The 19572-nt window shown below is 38.2% G+C and overlaps 2 protein-coding genes across 2 annotated transcripts; one reads left to right on the forward strand and one right to left on the reverse strand.

Annotated features, from left to right (window-relative positions):
* The first annotated feature begins 8266 nt into the window (after positions 1–8266).
* On the forward strand, positions 8267–13263 carry LOC110795928 (LOB domain-containing protein 41). Its single transcript, XM_022000964.2, has 2 exons — positions 8267–8745; positions 12428–13263. The coding sequence occupies exons 1-2, from the start codon at positions 8556–8558 to the stop codon at positions 12961–12963; spliced, it is 726 nt and encodes a 241-aa protein (XP_021856656.1). The 5' UTR covers positions 8267–8555; the 3' UTR covers positions 12964–13263.
* Positions 13264–14113: 850 nt separating this feature from the next.
* LOC110795923 (uncharacterized mitochondrial protein AtMg00810-like) lies at positions 14114–15028 on the reverse strand. The gene is made up of 2 exons (XM_022000960.1): positions 14722–15028; positions 14114–14331 (listed from the first exon to the last, which is right to left on the reverse strand). The coding sequence occupies exons 1-2, from the start codon at positions 15026–15028 to the stop codon at positions 14114–14116; spliced, it is 525 nt and encodes a 174-aa protein (XP_021856652.1).
* Positions 15029–19572: the final 4544 nt, after the last annotated feature.

The following is a 19572-nucleotide window of genomic DNA, read 5'->3' on the forward strand; positions in this document are numbered from 1 at the left end:
ATAGTTGTTTCTTTCTTATTTTTATATCTGGGCAAAACTTGGCTAGCAGAAAGATTCAGCGCCCAGGCTGGGGCATTAAAGATATCGGCGCCCAGCTCTGGGCGTTGATAATGATTTCTGGGTATATTTTGACAGTTCTTATCCTTGATTTTTTCTTTCGCTTTTGCTTTGGAACGAGGTATACTGTGTAACGGGTGCTTGTAGGGCGAGCGTTATGTGCAGTAGTTTGATCGGAGTTTTGGTGACTCGCGATTTTCAGTTACCCTTGTTAGTGGGGTGACTTTATATATTCTAAGTAGCGCTTAGAATTTGGGAGGGGTTGTAGCCATTCTAAGGTTCGTTTTACACGATTAAAGCTTAGAATTGAGCCCCTATGACATATGTATAGCATTAGCGTCGAGAATTTGCGATGAAATCGTCATTTCGAGCATTTTTAGAGTGTTTTTCTCAAGCCACCAACTGTAGCTACGGGATTGGCTTGGTGCTATAATGCCTTGCATACGTTTTTGTGCATTCATGGTGACATGGATCATGAATAGTTTGAACCAGACTCGTTTAGTGCGAGGTACGTTCGAGCAGTGATCTGCTACTTCTCTTGTAAATGTCGTATTGTGCGACATTGCCATGGTCAAGGTAATCACATGTTGAAGTGTGCCTTGACCAAAAGCTAGGTGCCTTTCTTTACCCATAATCATATTTAGAAATATCTTTGACTCACTTGCAAAACGCATACTTAGATTAAACCAATGACACTTTATTATGTTCGAAGAAGCCTTTGAAAATTATTTGAAATCCGAGTCCTACTGTGTACAATCCGAGGTGTCCTAAGTAGGTTGACTTATAGAAGGGTTCGTACAGGATTACATGAGTGAATCAAAATACTGTTACGATTTTGGAATGCTGTCTAAGGATTTGCTGGAAGCCAGGGTGCAGGTGTCAAGATATTACTTGTGCCCGTTTGGCATATGCTTTTAGGCTTTTAGGGCCATCTTTTCCAGAATTGCGGGAATATAAACCGTTTTCAAATTGACTTAGATTTACTTGGTGTATGTCTGCACAAAAGGTCAAGGTATACTTAGTTCTTTCCCTAGCTCTTTCATTTCAATTTTTAGCCCCCAGTTGCTGTTATGTCTTCCCATTAATAATGCTTTCAGATTTCGATTTTAGATGCCCGTGTCACATGTCTGAGTAGGGTGAGCCTCGGTTAAGTGCCAAGTCCTATTGACAATGTCTTATTTTTTTCCAAAGGGTATTAGCAAGCATTTGAATTACCATGAACGGGTGCCCTGAGTTCGAAGGAACGATGGGGTGATGCCGTAGAACAATCCTCTTTATTGCAAGCTTACTGCCTTTACTACTTGTCGGCGACTATGACTGTGTCTAGGGGTGAAAGAAGGTCTTTAAGCGAACGACTATGTCTAGTGGTGAAAGAAGGTCTTTAAGTGAGTTAGTTAGCTTTAGGGAGGGTCAAGTCGAGTATTTTAGAGGTCATGGACGCTTGCGCTAGCTCCCATTCAATTGAGGCAAAGCGATCTTTTGAGTCTTGGCTAAGTGCCTAGGAGTGTGAGTGCTCCTTCTGGCAAGGGTACGTGCCCTTATTATTTTTCGATGTGTGCTCGTTTTGGCATTTTGATGAGTTGGATTCTTCCTTTGACTTAAATTTTTCTTTCGACTTGGATTGCAAGTAATTAAATTTCAATAAGGGACTCTATTTCTTATTCTTGTTATTCTACAGGCTCTAACATTTTTGCAAATTGGTTGGACCGAATCATGGATTGCCTACGTATCCGCCTTAAATAGATTAAATTTGGAATCAGGTCTTGCGTAGTTCTTAGCCTAGAAAATGGTTTCTTAGAATGCCGATTTTAAACAAGTACGTTCTGAGGTGGAAACATATTATTTGAAACGGTAGAATAAGTGAAGTTTATTATTATTTTAATCTGCTGCCTTGCCGTAAGCCAAAAATTTGTTTTATATATTTTTTTTGAGTACATGTATTTTTTGGTGGTACGTATGTCTGAATACGTGTTGTACCCCCCCCAAGTGTTCGTTATTGTTCCGTGTATGTGCGGATAAAATGACGAGCACTTCTGGACAAATTTTAGCAAGCTGAGAGATTCAGCGCCCAGGCTGGGGGGCTAAAGATTTCGGCGCCCAGCTGTGGGCGCTGAAAATGATTTCTGGGCGGATCTTTTTTTTTGGTGCGCTAAATGCTTCTTTTTCCTTTTTAGACTAACTTTAGAGGCGCTTTGCAAAGTTTCTTTTTTACTATTCACATTTTTTTATTTTTTTATTTTTACGTTCAACGTAAAATGTACTCTTCATTTGTCTCTTGTTTATTTGTGACTCAAGACGGCTTGAAAGATGGGTTGAATGAGATAGGATAAGTTGTATAGGTATTAGTCGAGCATGAGGATTACATCAACCAAGGCCAGTGAATAGCATGGGGACAGCTCAAGGGTATAGGATGTATCCACACAAGTTACATCCAAGGTTATTTCGATTAGCGTGCTCGGTTTTGGAGCCGAACATTGTTGTCATAGGAGGCCTAACAACGACACAAAGAGTTATTTTATTTTTTTACAAGTCGCTTTTAGAATCGAGTGCCTTTTCATACGCCCTTGCAGCAATTTTAACGAAAGGTTTTTTTTTTTTGCTACGTGTATTTTTTTTTACGCGGGCACCGAGGCTGTTGCGCCTGACCAAAAGGCCAGGCAGCAACTTCAGCGCCCAGCGGTGGGCGTGGGAAATTTTAGCGCCCAGGCAGGGGCGTTGAAAATGCGTCTCTGGCTGGTTCTCGTTTTCAGTTTTCGTCTACTTTTGTTTTTGCGACTTTAATTTTGCGTGCTTGCCTTATAACGTCCTTTACGCGTTGTGCAGCGTTTGTGGGATTCGTTACGGCCATCCCGAGCGTCGCTTATTTTTGTGGCGATCGTTCGTGCTTGCGGAACACGTATTTTGGTATAACTCTTTAGCCAATTGGTTCATGAATGTTTGGGCAATTTTTAAGGTCGTTGGTTTTCTAGCATTATTTGTCTAGCATTATTCGTAAGCACAATCATAACATAGTCACATAGTTCGCTACACATAACTACATTACAAACAGGGATTTGAAAATTAAATATGTCACGTAGTTTATGATAGGCTTCTATGGGTAGTATTTGCGCCTGGCTTGGTACCGCTTCTATCGCAGATCCGACACATGCCCCGGCCGAGGTAGTGCCTTCAACAGACGAATTTCGTCCCAGAAGGCCAACCCGCAAGTGCAAGCCAAGGGGGCATGCAGGCGAGAGGGACCTAATGAGCGAGCGATTGGGTTCGGGATAGGTGTACTACCTGCACAAGTACCGAGTGGGCAACATGCGCGGCGTGTGCACCCCCCTATTGGCGAAAGAAGGTATCCTTAGTCCCAACTCCCGAGATAAAACACCAAGGGAGCCAAGATTCGTTATGCGGTTCTGTCCGTTCACATTAATATGCTGATTTTCAGGTCGTCCCAACTTGATGGGGAAATAAACGCGGGGTAGGATCGTTTCACCCTTCGGCTATTTTGATTACCTACGAGCACGAGTATTTCCTTCACTATCCCCAGTGGATTCGCCACTGTAAGGGGGTCGAAAAAGCACGAGGCTAATGCGTGACCTCGTCCCTCGTGGGTGTGACGCTTCTTTTTGTCAAATCAAGTGTAATTGGATTTCCTGTGAGTTTACACCCAATTGACTAGTAATATAGAAGTCGCCATTCAGTTTTTAACGACAATGAGAAAAACTGACAAAACTCGGTTATCGTGACATAAAGGGAGTGCAATTATGTTTGACCACGACGGCCGTAGGTTCCCTTGTTATCCCTGGTGGTGGGGATCGCTCAACGTACACCCGCAGGGTAGAGATTGAGGGTTCGGGGGACTGTAACTACCGAGAGGAGTACTCGCTCTTCGATAACTCCAGAGGCAGGATATCCTTACTAGCTCAGCATAAATAATTAAGGGACATGCGTTAACTATTAAACTAATCTGAGTCGATTTTAGCAATATGCAACATATAATACTAGATCGAGCGCGATTATCTGATTTAGATTGTATTAAGGGACCTAGCATGATAATCCAATTTCCCAAAAACATAATCTTTATTAGGCGTGATAGAACAATCAGATTTAATTAGTTTAACAGTTCATAAAAGGGCGAGGAAAGCAATTAAATCATAGAAAATGGACACATTACGACGCACCCTTGAGAGGTACGTCACGGTTCTCAGAAAACTAACCACTTTGACTTTGCTATTTCTCCTTTTATTTAACGAATCTCAAGTTATGGGACAGGATACGTTCTGTTCGATTTATGGATCGATTGCGACAGAACGCGTGGTCAATTTCGCAGCGTGAGGCTTAGGCTTAGGGGTTGGAGTCAATACTCAAAATAATAATTATGTGTTCTCCTTTTCACGTCGAACTTAAGGCCCTATTTATAGAAAAGAGTTCGTGGAACGATAGAATTATAGATCTCTAATCCACGAGGAATTAGGAAAGAATACGTCCCAGGTAATTTCAGCGCCCATGCATGGGCGTCGAAGATTTCGGCGCCCAGAACCAGGTGTTGAAAATAGGATCTGGGCTGTTTTCTTAGTCAGATTCGGATTCCTAGAATCCGGAGTGTTTGAGACGTAATCGAGTCTTTTAGTGCGTATTAACCTTGTGAAGGGATGCGTCTGGGCCCGTTATGTACTCTAGGCTCGTTAGGATTTTAATTAATACGTGACTCTTATTTTCGAATCATATTAGGAATAGGATTCTCTCATAATCTCTATCTCATTTAGGATTTATGTTGGAGTGCAACACCTAATTCTGACAGGTTTCTATCTTTTATGACTTGCCACTTTTAACAACTACCCATTACGACAGTTACTATTTTTAGCAGGTTTCCATAAATAGCAGGTTTCTATAAATAACAGGTTTCGGGTGAAATGAAAAGGGGAATTGAGATTTGTTATTTTATAGGAGATGCGTTGTCAAGTGGAGATTTATGTTTTCATCACCGAACCTTCCCTTTCGGGAATGGGGACAAAAGTAGGTGTCTACAGGCCCACATCGCTGCTCGCAGCCCAATGCTTGGGCGCGCCAGTTGCCTTGCGGGCTGGGCCTGGCCTGCGTGTTGCTTGGCTGGGCCTGCGTGCCTTGCTGCGTTGCCTTGTGCGCATGGGCTTGCTAGGCGCAGGCCTGGCTTCGTGTTGGGCCTTGCGTCTAGCAGACTCTTCCGATGTTTATTTCGTACGACGCGCTTCCGATTAATTTTCCGATTTCGGAATTCATTTCCGATTCGAACAATATTTAATATTTCCGATTCCGGAATTAATTTCCGTTTCGAACAAATATTTAATATTTCCGATTCAGGAATTATTTTCCGATTCCAATAATATTTCCGATTCCGACAATATTCCCGTTTCCGGCAATATTTCCGATTCCGGCAATATTTCCATTTCCGATAATATTTTCCGATACGTACCATGTTTCCGTTTCCGGCAACATCTACGACTTGGATAATATTTATATTTCCGATACGATGCATATTTCCGTTTCCGGCAATATCATCGTTTCTGGAGTATTCATAATTTGTCTTTGACGATTTCAGCTCCCACTAGAACCGAGATCCGTCGATTCCGAATATCCATAAATGGAGTATTTAATTTCCTTTAAATACTTGATCCGTTCACGTACTATTTGTGTGACCCTACGGGTTCAGTCAAGAGTAAGTTGTGGATTAATAATATTAATTCCACTTGAACTGAAGCGGCCTCTAGCTAGGCATACAGTTCACTTGATCTCACTGAATTATTAACTTGTATAATTAATTAATACTGAACCGCATTTATTAGACTTAGCATTGAATGCATACTTGGACCAAGGGAATAATTTCCTTCAAGATTTACTTTAGAATTTGTGTTAGAGTTGGAATGAAATATTGGCGTGAGATAAATCTTGCGCGTGGAAGTAGGCGCGAGAAAACTATCGCGTTGGGCCCTGTGCGCAAGAAAGTTCTTGCACACTTTTATTTTCCACGCGTTTTATCCAGATTAATCCGGTTTTATTTCTGGATTCAAACTCTTTTTTACGCTTTTCATCCTTATTTCGAGTTCTTCTTCAACTAAAACTCTATTTTTCAATCTATTTTAGGATTTTAATTGGAATGCAACTAAAACTCCGTTTTTGTTCCTTTTCTATCTCTATTAGGAGTTTAATTTCAATACGATTAAAAATCTGCTTTTTCAATCTCTTTTAAGGTTTGAGTTGGAGTGCAACTCTGCCCGTAAATCTATCTTGGACGGTTTACTATTTTTAGCAGATACTTAGAACGGAAGCTACAATGAATAGAAATATGGGTTTGGGGAAAGATTCAGTCGGTCTTAGAGCGTTCGTTGTGTGATTAGGAATACGTTTGACAAGTGGATATTTTGTTTCATCACTGAACTTCTCGTTTCTAGCTTGAGGCCAAATGTAGGCGTCTACACATGACACCATGTATATTTTCTTATTGTGAATTGTATTCATCTTGCATGGTTAATGTGTTTGAATATGTTCTACGAGCATTCTTATCCGGTTTTAGCCTGGTCTTGTGATAAGAGTTTTCTTCCGATTTTGTTCATGTGATAACAATTCTAACAAGATATATGGTGGGAAAAAACAAAGGTTCACAATTATAATGGGGTGCTTAATTTTATAATAAATATCTACAATTTTTATTATTTGCTTTTGGAAATTTAAATTATGTAATGACTTATTAACCTAAGAAATATTTAATTGGTTTTTTCTATTGTGCTCAACAGGAAGGGGTATTGAGTGTATTATACGTCAAGGTTTATGTATGACATAATTTACTCATATATTGGAAGTGAAAATCTATTCAAGGTAAAGACTTTTTGAAATATATTTAAGTTAATGAGCTTTTTAAATATTAGATATATGTTAACATTTTTTTTCTAGCTATGATGTTTTGACAAATAAACCTAGCTACTAATGGACAAATTCATGAAGTTTAACTTATTGGGCTCAATACTTATTGGACTTTGTATTCTCATGAAGTTTAGTACTTTGTTAGAAAAAAATCCTATTATTATTATTAGATATCAAGACATTTACTTATAAATGTTAAAGCCTATCTACCATTGTAGTTTTATTTGTTTTGATGTTTTTGACAACTTGTGATATATATGTCATTTTAGGATGATTTTATAGATTTTTAATCGTTATGATTTTGTATTGGTTATGGCTTATATTTTGTGGTAATTGGATATATATTTGGTTGTGATTGCTTATTATCGGGATAAAATGATATATAAGCACTTTGGAGAAAATGATGGTGACTTGTGGTTATCTCCAAGTAAATACACGAAAAAGTCATTTATGAAAAATGACCTCCGGAGTTCCTTTATAGAATAAAGAAGATTAGCTGATAAAAACGCATCCAGTACGTCTGCAATAAATTTATTTTATATCGGATTAACTTTTAACCAGTGTTTTATAATTTTTATATTATGAAAAACGTTTGATGGAGAAACATTTTAAAGAGTTACGTAGTACAATGTTAAGTTTTAATAAAAAAAATTATTAAAGTGAAAAATGTTATCACTAAATATTTATACATGATATCGGGTTAACGTACTTTTAAGCAATTTGAGATAACTTTTACTATGATATATGTACAATATTTATCGTACACCCGCTTTAAAAAAGAATTTATGTGTATATATTATCTTAGAACATGCCTAATATACTTGATCATGACGTGTCCACATTGTGCGTTTTATATCAGAGCGTATCACGTTGATTTTGCTTTAATTTACCAATAATAAATATGGTTTAGAGCTGGACACTTCACAATACACCATGTTGTGTTTTCATGTGCTAAGTAATACGTTGGTGTATGAAAGAGCTATATTAAAGTTAATTGATGTATTTTCCATCATGATTATGAATTGATGTTTTTAATAAGGTTTTAATCTATTGATCAAAATTGATATCATGTGTTCAATAGGTATCAGATTCGAATTGTCCACCCTAATTTGTATCTTATTTGGATTCATTGTTCTTGTTTATTTTAAGACGAAAATAAAATAATCCCATTGAAAATGGAAATTAGGAAGATGGTAGCACAACAAAACGTACGTACGAGTACTACATAAGCAAATAAAGTATTGGGAAGGATGTAAAAGAAGGAGGGCGATGGAATTAAATGCAAAGACAATCCCCCAACATTGAGGCTTGTACACTTGGAAGTTGGAAGGTAGACAATCCTTAAAAACTTTCCATAAAAACACAATGAGAAAAGACAATTATTTAGGAAACCAACAAAAATTAGTAAAGCTTTCCAACACTTTAAACCAGGTTTTCTTCCACAAAAGCACTTGAATTCCATTTCCTTTCATACATTCCTTCCTGTGGGCTAGCTATCACCCAGCTTAAACTAAAACCGCAACTCTCTCTCTCTCTCTTTCTTTAAAACCCTTTTGCAGCAAACTTTTCTCATTTTATTTTCTCATTTTATTTTCTCAAATCATAACAAAACAATGAGAACAAGTTGCAATGGCTGTAGAGTCCTCCGAAAAGGGTGTAGCGATGATTGCGTAATTCGGCCGTGCCTTCAATGGATGAAATCCCCTGATGCACAAGCTAATGCTACTGTTTTCCTTGCTAAGTTTTACGGCCGTGCTGGTCTTATTAACCTCCTCAATGCTGGCTCTGACCACCTTCGTCCTGGTAAACTTTTTTCATTTTTAACATTTTTTTTATTGCTTGCATGTCCGATTAGGGATGTCAATGTGTTTTTTGTTGCATCAATGGTGGATATATATGTGTTTAACATTAAATTTGCCAATACTCATTTTTTCTTCATTTTAATTTGGGCCCCATCAAATTTGGTATAATAATTGTACAAAGCTCATACGGAGTACTTTATTTGGCAATTAACTATTTTAGTGCTCCATTTACAACACGCATTTAGATTTTAGCCCCGTAACTAAAATGTTTAAGAGCCGCTGTGACACCGGGGACATTTTGGGAGAATGAAGAAGATAAATGTGTAGGGGCGTTGGAAATAATCAGAGGATCGGGAAAAGTTTATAACAAATTTGAGTGTCCAACATCTTCCTTCTTTTAATACTTGCAATGTTTGGATTTTTTATATTATTCACATATCCTATTTTAATTATTGTTTGTGATTTATAGATAAGATAAAACATAATTGGGTGAAATTTTGTTAAATTCCTATCGATGTATATTTTTAAAATATTAACTTTTTATAATTTTTAGCTTAAAAAAAATTAAAGATTAATCATCAAAGTTGTGTATTGACAGGGAGAATTATATTGGTTTGTCTTTAATTCCAAATTATTGCTTTAGATCCCCTTCAACGAAATTTAATTTAATTACAGTTACAAGTAAATTTCTAACCTGATAAAGACCTGTCAAAAATCAACCTGACTCGAAAACCGATCCGAACACGCCCCGAAAATACTGCGTCTTGAACAAGATTTTGTGATCGGTAACCCGATTTTATCCGAATCCGAGCAACCCGAAACGTAATGGGTTAAAACCCGACCGAACCTGTTTTGGACCATAACAATTGAAAATCATTGTATTTATAGTAATAAATGAGGTTCTGAGAAAATTTAAGCATAATAAACACGTTGTTTTTACTATTGATACGTGCAATATAATTTTAGTTTGAATTATACGCCATTTTATGGTTGAATTTAACTAAATATAAACTTGTGTTGGAAAACTTGTTAATTTCTCCATATTTTGTACATTTATCACCTAAATTAATGAAAATATAATGCGCGTTCTCAACCCGTTCGGTCGACCCGAACCCTAAGGTTCTGGGTCTTGAACAAGCATTTGTAAACCCTAACCCGAAAATGACCGACCCGATTCAACTCGAACCGGAAATAATTTTTTACAACCCGACCCGACCGACGCGTTTGACAGGTCTACTTAATAATGTAAAAAAAAATTAGGAGATCGTTCTGTCCAAGGTGAAACTTATTTTTTATTTTTATTTTCATTTTTATTTTGAAAAAAATTAAAATTGTACCCATATTAGGGGACAACCGTTGTACTAGTTAATATTTTAAAATATAAATTTTGTATATAAGGTTGCCACGTGTCATTTTCTTTATTTTTTTATTCATAAATTTTCTCAATCTTCTCCTTAATTATCTTTTCCTGAAAATTATTAGGTACATCCGAGTGCACCGTGCATCAAAGGAATTTTTATGTCTGTGGATGGTTCCTTTCATATTTTTTCCTTGCATGTAAGGGGAAAATATAAGAAGGTGCACCGTGCACCCGAATGCACCTAATATTATTATACTTATATTTTCCCGTGATATTAATTTTATTTATTTCACATTCAATTTCATATTTATCAAATGCATTTTTTCCTTTTTTTAAACTTTTTGTATCATAACCTATGATATATACTTATAAGTAAACTCTGTACTTTAAATTCCACAAATTTTTTCTAAATCAATATTTTTGAAAAATGCCCATAGATAATTTTGTTGCAGAGTATGAAGTAGTTGGTTTTTATTTTCCGGTGGTAGAACTACGAGTACTATAATTGACGGAATTTTATAATTTGTTGGTAAATTGAAAGAATTTAATGTTTTTGGTGCAAGAGTCCTTAATTATGTAATGAGTGGAGTGTGACAAATAAATTTAGACAGATATAGACATATAGTACGGGAATAATATTTTATCTTTTTATTAGTGCCAGACTTTGGCATAGGTACAGGAATAGATTCTCCTGGAAATCTAATCTTAATTAGGTAAATTTACCTAAAATATTCGCTATGACTATGATACTATAAGTGCCTTTTCCACTTCATATGTATACGTTTACATCCGTGCGAATTTTTTTTGGTTTTTTTTTAAAAAATAAGTGTCACTTCTCATCATCTCACTCCTTCGTACAATTTCATTAATTTCTCCACCTTTACATGAAAATAATATTCCTTCTATTTGTTTTTGTTTGTTACATATTCCTTTTAAGATGTTTCATAATGTATGTTAATTGGGAGAATTTTTCTTTTTATAAACTTATTATACTATTATTTTTTGTCTCATCTTTTAATTTTAATTGGTCCAATTTTTCAACTTATTAAATTTTTTTTACAATTTTTCCAAGTATGTTAAATTAGCAATTTTCGTGTTTTTTCATTATTGGTTCATTTTATAAATAAAACAATCTTATTGGTTGTTGTAATGAATAGTGGATTGAGTTTTTACTTGGGTTTATTTTTTAATAAAAAAAAATCTTTATTATACGTTAATAAACGTGCAAAAGTTCAAACGTAACCAAAAAAAAAGGAGGGAGTAAATGATTACAATTAAAACTAAAATAATTAAGTATCTAATCTTAGTATTTCCCTCAAAATAATAATTAAGTATCAATGAACCAAAACCGATAAATAGGCGGTATAGTGTAAACAGTTGAGTATCCACGACAATCGTGAAAAACAAAATATCTCGAATTAATACCGAAAATCTGTAACCAATAATTATTGATTGATTCCAATTACGCACTACTCGTTAACAATCAATTATAAATAGAGCATTTCAAATGGTTGCATTTAGGGACTTGCTTGCAATTTTCAAAACTTTTAAACAAGTAGCTAAACCATTGGAGCAATTTTGTTAAACTAGCTAGACAAAGCAAATTAGCTTTACCAAGCTAATTAGCTTGGGAAAAAACAACAACTTAATTTTCCTAATTATTAGGAATGTAAACGTAAGAATAGAATAAAAAAAATTAAAAAAAGAAGTTAAACAAAAATCAAGCTACTTGTTAACCATTGGAGCGTGTTGTAGCTAGAAAATGTTGTTGCTTGAAAAATTGATGTGGCATACCAAGCTACAATGATATTAGCTCACCATTAAAGATGCTCTTAAGCAAATTAGCTCTACAAAGCTAATTAGCTTGGGAAAAAAAAGAACGGACAATTTTGTTTATTTGATAAACATGTGAATTGAATAATAAAAATAAATTTAAAAAATTGTTAAAAAATTTCAAGCAACTTGCTTACTATTGGATCAAAATACACATGAATTAAAAATAGTAGCTTGAAAATCTGATGTGGCATATGAAAGCAACTTACCTATTTGCTAATAATTAAATTTAAATTAATTATCAAACTTATTTTATTTTATATAAACTGATTTGTGTGTAAAACATATGAAAAAACCTTTTTTTTTTAATTTTCTCAACTTATATAAATTTAACTAAATTTATATTGTATGAAATAAGTTAAAATAAGTCGAACAGAAAGTTATTTTCTGAATACGTTGTTTTAACGAAATCTGTGTTAGATAAAAGAGAGAGACGTACTCCGTAGTAGAGTATTATGGTACGTACACTTACAAATTTGATGTTTGGCAGCAATATTCCAGTCATTGTTATACGAGGCATGTGGGAGGGTGGTAGACCCAATACATGGTTCAGTGGGTTTATTATACTCTGGTCAGTGGCACCACTGTCAGCTAGCCGTTGATGCAGTTCTCAAGGGTCTGCCTATCATGCAAATTTCTCCATCTTCTGATCTTATTACTTCATCCGATGGTCCACCTCACCAGATTCTTCTGCCTCCTATCAAACTTTACGACATCCGCCACATGTCATCTTCTAAAGATTCTCCCACCCTACCTACATTGCTCGTCCCTACTGGTCCCCGCCTCAAGCGACGCCCTCGAGTCCCGGCATTTGATTCTGATCAACTTTCCACAATAAATGGTGGTGGTGGTGGTGGTGGTGTTGATGATAATGAGGAAGGGGAGGATAACCAGAGTATTGAGAAGCTCAGTATATTTTCCGGTGAGTCCACGGAAGGGTCGGTGGCTGGTGGGATGGGTGATAGTGAGGTGCAGTTGGATCTTACCTTGGGGTTCAATAGGTACGGCAAATGCGCTACTAATTAAATCAAATTCAATTGTTGTTTTTATTTAAGAATATAAATTTTGTCAATTATTCTATAATTTCTCATGGAAGTAAAAACAAAAAAACAAATAAGGCATGCAAAGTGACTAGGATACACATAATTGAAAACAAAAACTCTAGTAGTGACGTGGATGTTCATTCGTGTGTCACGTGGATGTTTAGACGGCTCAAAATGAAAAACAAGAAACAAAAGTGTAACATTATATAAAACGTGTTCCGTGCGTGTAAGATATGATCAATTTATCATGTATACTCCATACTCTTTTGCTTTCTCTATTTTTGTGCGTTATAAGTCTTGCAAATTACTAGGGGACGGGCTCTCGATCTACTTGAACTCTTGACATTGCAATTATAATGTCATGATTTTGGGATACGTTTATGTAATCAAGAGAATTACTTGAATAATGGCATAGGCGCATATGTTATGTAAGATATATATATACATTATACCATTTGACGATATACAAATATACAATTATGATGTTCCTATATTGCAGGGTGTCATATGTACCAACGATTAACCAACATAAGTTGGTGGAGTTGGTGGGGAACTCACCTTGTGACTTGGAGGTCACAAGTTCGAGCCCCATCAACTGCGAAATGCTTGGGAGTGGCTCAAGCGATGACCTGCGGAGCTGGGCTGGTTAACCTGTGCTAGGTGCTGGTTCAGTTAGGGTCCCACCAACGATTACAGGCGTTTTCCTAAAACTATTATAGAAAAAACAAAAACATAAATGGTATCAAAATGTAGATTAACGGTGTTGTGTGATATCTTAAATGGTATCAAAATTAAATGTAGGTTATTGGCTCAGTTTTTTATGCTATTCGCTCAGTTCTAACCACACCAAATAGGATTGTCAATTGTATCAAAAACTATTTTTTTTAATCAAATTAATTCATTGATAAAAACTCATACGGCATCTATATAAAGATTTGAATCTAACAAATATGAAAGATGAAGAGAATATTTTCCGTAATTGATTCATTACTGGTAGTTACATTATATACATCAATATGGTCGAATAAACTGGCGTGAAATATGCAAAGCAATCTCGCTAACTAAATATAATAGGTTGACTATTCTATAATTTACAATAATTTATATTTAACAGAATATATTGGTCATATATTCTAACACTCCCCCGCAGTCGAAACGGGAGGCTTCCGAACGCTGAGACTGTCCCGAAAATCTTCAAATAACATTTGAGGCAACCCCTTAGTAAAAATATCAGCAATCTGATAACAGGACGGAACATGTAGGACACGAACTTCTCCTCGTGCCACTTTTTTACCAACAAAGTGGATATCCATTTCAATATGTTTGGTGCGCTGATGTTGCACTGGATTTCCTGAAAGATATATAACACTCACATTGTCGCAATAAACCAGTGTGTCTTTACGAACAGGACAATGTAGTTCCAACAAAAGATTCCGAATCCAACACGACTCGTAGACAACAATAGCAACCCCCCTATATTCCGCCTCAGCACTCGAACGAGATAGAGTAGGTTGACGTTTTGATGACTAAGAGAGCTATCCCCAAGAAAAACACAATAACCAGACATCGAACGACGTGTGTCAGGGCAACCGCCCCAATCCGCATCAGTGTATGACACCAAATCAGTGACGGACGAGGGATAAAGATGGAATCCATAATCAAGAGTGCCCTGAACATACCTGAAAATACGCTTAAGTGCATGCATATGATCATCACGAGGAGCATGCATGTGTAAGAAAACCTGTTGAACCGCATAATTGAGAAATATCTGGCCGTGTGAAAGTGAGGTACTGAAGTGCACCCGCAAGGCTGCGGTAGTGACTCGGGTCATCAAATGGAGCACCAGAGTCCTTACGGACTTTCGGTTTAGTATCAACGGGAGTGAAGGAAGGCTTACAAGAGGACATGTCAGCACGATCGATAATCTCCTCCGCATACTTACGTTGCGAAAGGAACATACCACCCTTGTGACGGGTGACAACAATGCCAAGAAAATAATTAAAATGACCTAAATCCTTCATTGCAAACTCCGAGACCAGAAGAGCCATAATAGAAAACCCGAGAGAATCTGAGGAAGCAACAAGAATAATATCATCAACATGCATACAACAAAATATATGCCATGGCGGACCCCTTGCGGTAGATGAACAAAGAGTTATTAGATCTGTTGTTAGTAAAACCATTTGAAAGTACATAATCTGCAAACCGGTTATACCATGCCCGGGGGGCCTGCTTGAGTTCGTACAAGGACTTGCGAAATAAAAAAAAATAATCCAAATGAGCTGGGTCCCTGCAGCCCATAGGTTGATGCATATACACTGTTTCCCGAAGCTCATCGTGGAGGAAATAATTCTTGACATCTAGCTGATGTATGGGCCAATGCTTGGATAAGGAGAGACTAAGAACTGTGCGGATCGTTGCCGGTTTGACCACCGGACTGAAAGTCTCACCACAATCAATGCCAACCTGTTGAATTTTCCCATCACCTACAAGACGAGATTTATGCCTCTCAAAATCACCATTTGTAGACACCTACTTTTGTCCCCATTCCCGCAAGGGAAAGGTTCGATGATGAAAACGTAAATCTCCACTTGACAACGCATCTCCTATAAAATAAACGAATCTCGATTCCCCATTTCATTTCACCCGAAACCTGCTATTTATGGAAACCTGCTAAAAATAGTAACTGCCGTAAAAGGTAGCGTCTAAAAGTGGCAAATCATAAAAGATAGAAACCTGTCAGAATTAGGTGTTGCATTCCAACATAAATCCTAAATGAGATAGAAAACCGCGAGAATCCTATTCCTAATAGGATTCGGAAATAGGAGTTACGTATTAATTAAAATCCTAACGAACCTAGAGTTCGTCACGAGCCTAGACGCATTCCGTCATAAAATTGATACGCGCTAAAAGACTCGAATTAATCTCAAACTCTACGGATTTTAGGAATCCGAATCTGACTAAACAAAACTGCCCAGACCCTATTTTCAACGCCTGGCTCTGGGCGCCGAAATCTTCGGCGCCCAGGCCTGGGCGCAGAAAATACCTAGGTACGTCTCTTTTCCTAATTCTTTGTGGATTAGAACTCTGCAATTCTATCTTTCCATGAACTCTTCCCTATAAATAGGCCCCTAGTTTCGACGTGAAAGGACACACAACAACACATAATTATATTATGAGTATTGACTCCAACCCTTAGCCTATGCCTCTCGCTGCGAAACTGTTCACGCGTTCTGTCGCAATCGATCCATAAATCGAACAGAACGTATCCTGTCCCATAATTGAGATTCGTTAAATAAAAAGGAGAAATAGCAAAGTCAAAGTGGTTAGTTTTCTGAGAACCGTGACGCACCTCTCAAGGGTGCGTCGTAATGTGTCCCTTTTCGATGATTTAACTGCTTTCCTCGCCCTTTTTATGAACTGTTAAACTAACTAAATCTGACTGTTCTATCACGCCTAACAAATATAATATTTTTGGGAAATCGGATTATCATGCTAGGTCCCTTAATGCTATTTAAATCAGATAATCACGATCGAATTAGTATTATATGTTGCATATTGCTAAAATCAACTTAGATTAGTTTAATAGTTAACGCATGTCCCTTCAATTATTTATGCTGAGCTAGTAAGGATATCCTGCCTTTGGAGTTATCGACGAGCGAAGTACTCCTCTCGGTAGTTACAGTCCCCCGAACCCTCAATCTCTACCTTGTGGGTGTATATTGAGAGATCCCCACACCAGGGATCACAAGGGAACATACGGCCGTCGTGGTCAAACATAATTGCACTCCCTTTATGTCACGATAACCGGGTTTTGTCAGTTTTTCTCATTGTCGTTAAAAACTGAATGGCGACTCCTATATTACTAGTCAATTGGGTGTATACTCACAGGGAATCCAATTACACTTGATTGAATAAAAAGAATCGTCACACACACGAGGGACGAGGTCACGCATTAGCCTCGCGCTTTTTCGACCCCCTCACAGTGGCGACTCCACTGGGGATAGTGAAGGAAATACTCGTGCTCGTAGGTAATCAAAATAGCCGAAGGGTGAAACGATCCTACCCCGCGTTTATTTCCCCATCAAGTTGGGACGACCTGAAAATCAGCATATTAATGTGAACGGGCAGAACATCATAACGAATCTCGACTCCCTCGGGAGTTGGGACTAAGGATTCCTTTTTTCGCCAATAGGGGGGTGCATACGCCGCGCATGTTTCCCACTCGGTACTTGTGCAGGTAGTACACCTATCCCGAACCCAATCGCTCGCCCATTAGGTCCCTCTCGCCTGCATGCCCCCTTGGCTTGCACTTGCGGGTTGGCCTCTTGAGCGAAATTCGTCTGTTGAAGACACTACCTCGACCGGGGCATGTGTTGGATCTACGATAGAAGCGGTACCAAGCCAGGCGCAAATAAACTACCCATAGAAGCCTATCATAAACTACATGGCATATTTAATTTTCCAATCCATGTTTCTAATGTAGTTATGTGTAGCGAAATATGTGATTGTGTGTGACAAACTATCCTAGAAAACCAACGACCTTAAAAACTGCCCAAACATTCATAGACTAATTTACCAAAGAGTTATATCAAAACACGTGTTCCGCAAACCCGAATGATCGCCACAAAATAAGCGACGCTCGGGATGGCCTGTAACGAATCCCACAAACGCTGTTACGCGTAAAGGACGTTATTAGGCAAGCACGCAAGTCGAAGTCGCATAAACAGAAGACAGAAAACGAGAACCAGCTGGGCGCTGAAGTTGCTGCTTGGCCTTCTGGTCAGGCGCAGCAGCCTCGGTGCCCGCACGAAAGGAAAATACGTAGCAAAAAAATGTTCATAAAAAAGAATTGCTACGAGGGCGTAAGAAAAGCACTCGATTTCAAAAAGCGACTCGTGAAAAATTAATAACTCTTTGTGTCGTTGTTGGGCCTCCTACGACGACAATGCTCGGCATCAAAACCGAACATGCTAACAACTATGAATGTCACACGGGCAAGTGTTTCAAAAATCCAAAGAATGGCCAAAATAAGAAAAAAAAAAACCAAAAAGTGTACCGACAAAGAAAGAGCGAAAAAAAAAAACCAATTTAGAGAGTCGAAGTCTAGACTAAGTAATGCTTGAAACTTTGGGAACCTAAACTTTATCTTATCTTATGCCTAGGACTGGTCCTGCCACTTGGTGCTGATCAGGGAATCAACGGCTAGTGCGTCTCGAAGATACATCGCCAACACCAGGTTTAGTAACTCCAAGCTCCGTCCGTCGTCCCTCATTTCAAGGATCTCCGCTTCCCCAACCTCGATTCGCACCTCCAAACATGTCCATCGAAGATTTACGAGACCAGATGGTCCAAATGACCCAACTTATGGGCCAACTGAAAATGGAAAACGAAGCCTTAGCGGCTGCGCAAGCCAAAAATGACCTCGAAAACGAGAAGAGGATTGAAAAAATGGTCCTACAGCAAACCATGGGGAGCAAATACTTCTCCCTCGAGCCTGAACCTTTTCCTGGCAAATTACCAGAAAATTTCAGTTCATCTGACTTACCAAAGTTCAAGGCCACGGACAACCCCCGTGATCATCTACTGAGCTTTGTGAATACCATGAACTTGAAAGGCGTGGACAAGTCCATGTACTTACCTGCCTTTCCTTTGTCCTTGGAACCTGTGCCTCTCAAATGGTACTATCACCAGGACCCTAAGCTCTTCCCCACTTGGGAAGACTTTGTCAATGTCTTCATCAAGCAATACTCGTCGTACATGGATTTCCAAGTCACCATGCGCGAGCTGGAAGTTCTCTTCCAAAAGAAAAATGAGGGTTTCACAACCTACTTTGCTAGATGGAGGGACCAGGCGGCCCAGCTGATCAATAGGCCTCCCGAAACAGAATTGGTCCAAAAATTCATTGACAACCTGGACCCGGCTTACAGACAACACCTTAGGTACCTGGGACTCGATACTTTCAAAAGAGTTTATGATGTGGGAATAAAGATCGAGGACGACCTCGCCAAAACCATACAGAGCAAACCCACATATAAGACCAACACCTATAATCGGGGTAACACATCCCAAGCCCAAGAAGTCCATGCTGTAGAAGAGGCTCCCGCCCGAAGAAACCCTGTAAGATGGGTCCGAGATCGAAAGTTTGCCCCACTCGGGTCAACTTTGGTACAAGCCTTTGAAAGACTAACCAATCAAGGAAAGTTGAGACCTATAGGCCCCACTCGTGACCCTCCTGTCAAAAACAAATATTGGGTCGAAGGTACTTACTGCAAATTCCATCAAGGAAATGGGCATGACACTGAAAACTGCTGGACTCTAAAACATACGATCCAGGACATGATTGAGGATGAAGTAATACCTCTCCCTAACGTTGGCAAACCCAACAACAACAAGAGCCCACTCGGCTCTTGTCACATCTCTCTCGACCAACCAGAGAATTTCGACCCCACGGTGTATATTACACCTCAAGGTGCACCACTCGCTGTGGTCCCTATGGATCGAATCGAGAGGGAAGTGTGTGGTGTGTGGAACGATGATGCTGAAGATATTTACCTATCTCAAGTCTCGGGCCAGGACCTCTTCACCGAAA

Source organism: Spinacia oleracea, chromosome 3 (assembly GCF_020520425.1).
Source record: "Spinacia oleracea cultivar Varoflay chromosome 3, BTI_SOV_V1, whole genome shotgun sequence".
In the NCBI taxonomy this organism is placed as follows: domain Eukaryota; kingdom Viridiplantae; phylum Streptophyta; class Magnoliopsida; order Caryophyllales; family Amaranthaceae; genus Spinacia; species Spinacia oleracea.

What these genes read in the sequence shown, in the direction of transcription:
- LOC110795928 (XM_022000964.2), top strand. Translation starts at nt 8,556, where the DNA reads ATGAGAACAAGTTGCAATGGCTGTAGAGTCCTCCGAAAAGGGTGTAGC. An exon ending in CTCTGACCACCTTCGTCCTG is followed by an intron (nt 8,746 to 12,427) that starts GTAAACTTTTTT and finishes GATGTTTGGCAG; the next exon opens with CAATATTCCAGTCATTGTTA.
- LOC110795923 (XM_022000960.1), bottom strand. Translation starts at nt 15,028, where the DNA reads ATGGCTCTTCTGGTCTCGGAGTTTGCAATGAAGGATTTAGGTCATTTT. An exon ending in TCAATTATGCGGTTCAACAG is followed by an intron (nt 14,332 to 14,721) that starts GTTTTCTTACAC and finishes TATATCTTTCAG; the next exon opens with GAAATCCAGTGCAACATCAG.